The sequence below is a fragment of the Portunus trituberculatus genome, chromosome 39, assembly GCF_017591435.1.
Source record: "Portunus trituberculatus isolate SZX2019 chromosome 39, ASM1759143v1, whole genome shotgun sequence".
NCBI classification, from domain to species: Eukaryota; Metazoa; Arthropoda; class Malacostraca; order Decapoda; family Portunidae; genus Portunus; species Portunus trituberculatus.
The window spans coordinates 17,690,717-17,696,294 of NC_059293.1; the positions used below are offsets into that span (position 1 = coordinate 17,690,717).

Genomic DNA, 5,578 nt, shown 5'->3' on the forward strand with positions numbered 1-5,578 from the left:
AAACAAAAAAAAAAGTAGCATTAGCAAGAAGAAGAAGAATAAAAGGACGAAAAAAAGAGAAAGAAAAGAGAGAGAGATGAGAAAGAGGGAGACAGCGACAGCGGCGATAAATAAGTGCTGTTTTTAGTCTGTTATTATCTCTTTTTTCAACAGTCACGAGAAATATCCACCAGTACCGTCCCTCTCCCCCTTAACAACAGCCAAACCTTCCTCCCCCATCAGTACTCCCTCTTCCGCCCCACCCCTGACACTCCCTCACCACCATTACCTCAACCACACCCCTGACCACACGCCCAACACTTGCACCTCCCTACTGCACACGATAACACAATCACCTACTCACACACGCACACACAAACAGCTTTACCTCAAGTTTCTGCCACAATCCATCGCCCTTTAATAACTTTGAGAAGGATTATGGGGCATTTTTCCGGTAGGTATGGCAATATATAATAGAGAGTAGCATTTATCATTACCCCTTCCACCTCTCCCTCTTCTTCCTCCTCCTGCTTCTCCATTTTCTACTGGTGAAGCGTGTCCGTTAATCCTGATAGATGATAAGGAGCAAATAAAGATGTAAAAAGGTTAATACAAGGTGACTGGCAGAGGGAGAACATTTCACGTAGTAGAGAATCATAGTATTTACTCCTATTTTGCTTTCCCTGTGGCGACTCGGAAGATTTAAGCGGCAAGATATCTAACTCATAACTGTATTTCGGCGAGGGGGAGATCCAGGAAAGCGAGGTGAACAGCTGACTTAAGCAGGTTGTGATTCGCTGTGCTTGCTTGTAATGGTGGAACTGAAATATATCGTGGCGCAGTTACATTCGAAGTCAGTTAGTTACATAGATGGATTGTTATTGTTTGTGCATGGGCTTGAATTAATAGCGCTAAATCAAGTTACTTTAATTTATTGCCTGCCTGCTTGCCTGCCTGCCTGCCTGCCTGCCTGCCTGCATACTCCCACCACATCTATCCATACCGATGAATACTCCCACGCATGTACTAATGAACGTTTGAAGCACCGTATGCATAGTCTCTCTCTCTCTCTCTCTCTCTCTCTCTCTCTCTCTCTCTCTCTCTCTCTCTCTCTCTCTCTCTCTCTCTCTCTCTCTCTCAACAGATGCAGTGCCTAGTGTAGTGTTGATTGTCCTTGCATTTGATCAACACAAAGGAGGCAATGCGCTGACACCTGACGCAACGGGAGGCACACAAGCTGCCCTCCTTGCCTCAATTAAGTGATACATCTGGGCATTAGTTTCCACACGTAAGGATAATGTGGCAGGTACGCATTCACTCACGGAATGAAGGAATGAAATGTAACGAAAGGTAACGTTATATTAGTTACTTTTAAAGGCTTGTCGCTCGAAAGGCTCTGCGGTTCTCGGTGAAATGTCCAACAGTGGTTTGTGAAGGAAGGAAAATGGAAAGAAACTGGAAACTGATCTTCTCTCACCCACTGCATTCTCGAGATACCCTCTTCCTCCCTCCCTACCCCGACCCTGGGAATAAAATCGGCAGGCGATACCGGTCCCTACAGACCAGCGGGCCCGAGGTCCAACCCGAGATGGAGCCTCAGTCTGCCGCCAGCTGTCGGAGGGGAAGCGTCGTTCTCTCCGTCACTCTCGCCTCGTCTCATAAACGGGCGCCGTGCGAGTGTGAACTAGTACTTTTTTCTGAACTATAATAAAACCGCGGCGAATGTGGATTTGTGTGGCAGTCTTCGGTTGTAAGGTGCGGAGGGAATTTTTGACGTTATCTTAGCACCAAAAGTTTGTACGGTATATTCCACTGGAAGAAAAAAACATAGGTGAAAACGGAAACTTAGTAAACGAGCGAATGGTACATTGTACAACACACACACACACACACACACACACACACACACACACACACACACACACACACACACACACACACACACACACAGGAGAGGTGGTGTGTGGGAGGTGAGTCACCGGCAGCAGCCAATGTCAGCGAGAAGGGAGGACAGTGAGCGCAGTGAAATATTAGCAACGGTGAAAGTAACGCTAAGAAATAACGCCCTACTCTGCATTCCTATCTCGGCAACACCTGTGATCACCTGGCTTTGCTTTGCTTTGCTTTACCTACGCCCATAACAGCCAAAAAAATATACCGGTATTATATAAACTCGTGAAAAAAGGAAATATAACACACACACACACACACACACACACACACACACACACACACACACACACACACACACACACACACACACACACACGCAAACACACGCACAAACACATATACACTTCTGATTCAATTTCTTTATTACATTCCTCACAGTTCTCGTTATGTTTCCCGGTGTTCCTGTGTTTCTCCTTATGTTTCACCCCATCCCTCCATCCCATCACCTCCATCACCTCCCTTTCACTTCCCCACAAGTCCCATCCAAGCTTCAATCACCCTCATCCATCCATATCCTTGTTCTGAAATGGAGGATTTAGTGTAGATGTTGCTACTTATACAATGGCATATCTGTCTGTCTGTCTCTCTTTCTGTCTGTTTCTCTCCCTCTCCCTCTCTCTCTTTCTCCTTAACCGTCCTTATCTCTCACGGATATTGAGTTTGCACAAGATAAAAAGACCAAGTAATTGCAGCCACGCGGTAAGCTAATTGACAACTTTGCCTTGTAAGCGGCCTTGCGGGCTATTACCTGTGTCATCCACCTGGGGAAGTCTCCCTTAATAGGTGTCTGTTTTCTACACACCTGATGATACGAATTTAAACTCAGTCTGCATTTATTCTTCGTGCAGTTGGTTTTGATAATGCGACTGTGACTCTACCACTGCAGGGCGCGCCTTTAATGTCTTCAGTACCATGACACGTTTTCATATTCATTCTTCTTACTATTTGATGAATTTATACAGCTTCAGAAATTCATGTGAGGATTAGAATAGTGAAGGCTCTGGCTGTTAATCTTCAGACCTCAATAATCCCTTCCTAATATAATTAAAATCGTCTAATCATATCCAAAACTCATGGTAAAAAAAGCTTCCCAGTACTGAAGGGCTAATATATGAAAACAACGTGCAAAAATAGTGAAGCGTGGTTTTATTGAACTATATTATAAATTAGAGGTTAAATAAGAGGCTCTGAAATTGCCAGTCGCTGTTCTCTCGGTAAAAGTGATTTCATTTCTGGTCTAAAATGCCTGGATGAGTTTCCTGCGATTCCCTGGCGACATTGACGAACTCCTGCGTTTGATTCCGCGTATCAATCTTTGTTCAGTGTCAGGAACTAATCTCTTTTACTGTTTGGTTCATCACATGTCGGCAATTGTGTTTTTCTCATTTCGCGAATCTTTTCATTTCGTTACAATAGGACGCCGCCGGTACCACCAACACCACCACCACCACCACCAACACCACCCCCACTTCGGCTCTAATTCCGCCAACATCGTGGTAGAATATATAGAAATTAACTATTCTTTCCACTTCAATGCATTTAATATTTGAGGGACTTAAAGGGCAAAATACTTTCCAGAACCGAGCAATGACGAGCAAAAAAGGTGAGCCGTTCTGAAGCCCAGGTGTGACAGAGGCAATATCCCAAGAGTCCTATTTACTCTTACGTTGCTTGAGCTCCACAATCAGACTTCGTTATTACTACTGTACGAAAACGACATTTCCTTTTTAAGCTGGACGAAAACGAGGTATAATTTTCTTGGAGTTATGTATCTTTTTTCTTTGTCAATAAGCTATTACTACTACTGCTGCTACGGATGCTACTACTACTACTACTACTACTACTACTACTACTACTATTACTACTGATAACACGTTGCTGGCGAGTGAGATAGAAAACGACACCTATCCCAGACATTGAGTGCCCCGACATAACAAGCTTCTCACGGTGACCTCTGCCTCGTGAACGGGCACACCTCCTGCATCTCAGCCAGTGTGCGTGTGTGAAGGAGTCTCTGTCCGCCGGAACTTAACGCTTCGTGACTCAGATGATGTGACTTGGGAAAATGTCCATCAAAAGTGTGAGATTAACTTCAATATAAAGAGAAAAGAAATAAATAACGTTATAACTATAGTAAATTAGGAAAAGCCGTGGAGATGAGCTGTAGTATGCCGGTATTAACTGCTTAGTGTGTGTGTGTGTGTGTGTGTGTGTGTGTGTGTGTGTGTGTGTGTGTGTGTGTGTGTGTGTGTGTGTGTGTGTGTGTGTGTGTGTGTGTGTGTGTGTGTGTGTGTGTGTGTGTGTGTGTGTGTGTGTGTGTGTGTGTGTGTGTGTTTTCGCGTACGTTTGCGTCCCTTTAAAGAATGTTAACGGCGTTGCTGTTCAAGGTAACAAAACAAATTAGAAAGAGGAAAACAGGAAGATCTTCACAGAGCTGCATGAAAACTATCGTGAACTTAGCGACCGGAAGCAGCGTGGTGGGTACCGCAAGGAGTGAAGCGGACCATGTTTCATCACACTCACAGTACACCTCTACGCATCCTTGCCCATTGTGCCCCAGAGCCCTGCGTGAGTCCCCCTTGAGTGACCGCGCGTGTGATCCTTCCACGTGACAGGCGCGCGAGTTGACGCCAGGAAACAGTTGATGAGGTGAAGTGATACTATTAATTTCAACCGTGCGGACTTGAGCAAGACACCACAGTGAGTACTCAGAAGAACATTACCTGGTGGAAGGCTCGGTGACGCAGGACATTTCCCTCCTTCCTCTTCTTCCAAGCAGGATGGGTCGAGTTCAGGGCTCCTCCTCCCTCTGCTCCTTCGTCACCCTCCTCGCCTCCACGTTGCTGCATCTTTCATCGGCTCTGGAAATGAAGAAAAGTGAGTATTACTATCAATAAAAGGGTGAGGTAAAAGACCTGTAGGTTAGATTAGGATAGGTTAGGGTTAGGGTTCTCTCTCTCTCTCTCTCTCTCTCTCTCTCTCTCTCTCTCTCTCTCTCTCTCTCTCTCTCTCTCTCTCTCTCTCTCTCTCTCTCTCTCTCTCTCTCTCTCTCTCTCTCTCTCTCTCTCGACTATCTTCTCTGTCCCTGTTCGTGATTCTCCACACTTCCTTATCTCCCTCCTTTTATTTTTCTCTCCACACTCCTCCACACTCCCTCGCTTCCAAACTCCCTCACTCCTCTCTCCCTTCTCTCTCTCTCTCTCTCTCTCTCTCTCTCTCTCTCTCTCTTTACTTCCTTCCCCTCCGAACAATTCTTCCTCTCTTTCCCTTTCCCCTCCCCGTTTCCTTCCTTTTCTCCTTATCTCCATGTCTTTCCTACACTGCAAAACTCATTCTTTTCCTTCCTCACTCCCTTTCTATATTCCATCCTCACCATGCAAATGATCCGCCCCTCTCTCTCCCTCTCTCTCCCTCTCTTACTTCCTGTTACTACTCCTCCCTTGCCTTTACCAGTTTCTTCCTCCCCTTCTGAGCAAGTCCTCCCTCTCTCCAGTTCTCTAGCTAGGCAGGGATCCTTTTCTACGTTCCCTGTTCTGTGCATTACCATAGGGACATTAAGACTTCATTAGGGGGTGTTTTAATACATAGAGCGTCTACCCACTTCACTTTAAGCCGCTGGTGTGAAGGGGAATAGATCTGTGAGAAG

General features: G+C 45.5%; 1 protein-coding gene across 2 annotated transcripts in view; it reads left to right on the forward strand.

The window, feature by feature from the left end:
- The first annotated feature begins 1,508 nt into the window (after positions 1–1,508).
- LOC123515690 (nephrin-like) overlaps positions 1,509–5,578 on the forward strand; it is a 124,585-nt gene continuing 120,515 nt past the window's right edge. For both annotated transcript variants that reach the window (XM_045274515.1, XM_045274516.1), the window contains exons 1-2: positions 1,509–1,734; positions 4,320–4,809. In XM_045274515.1, coding sequence (XP_045130450.1) covers positions 4,713–4,809 — 97 coding nt within the window. In that variant the 5' untranslated portion in view covers positions 1,509–1,734; positions 4,320–4,712. The remainder of the gene's footprint in view (positions 1,735–4,319; positions 4,810–5,578) is intronic.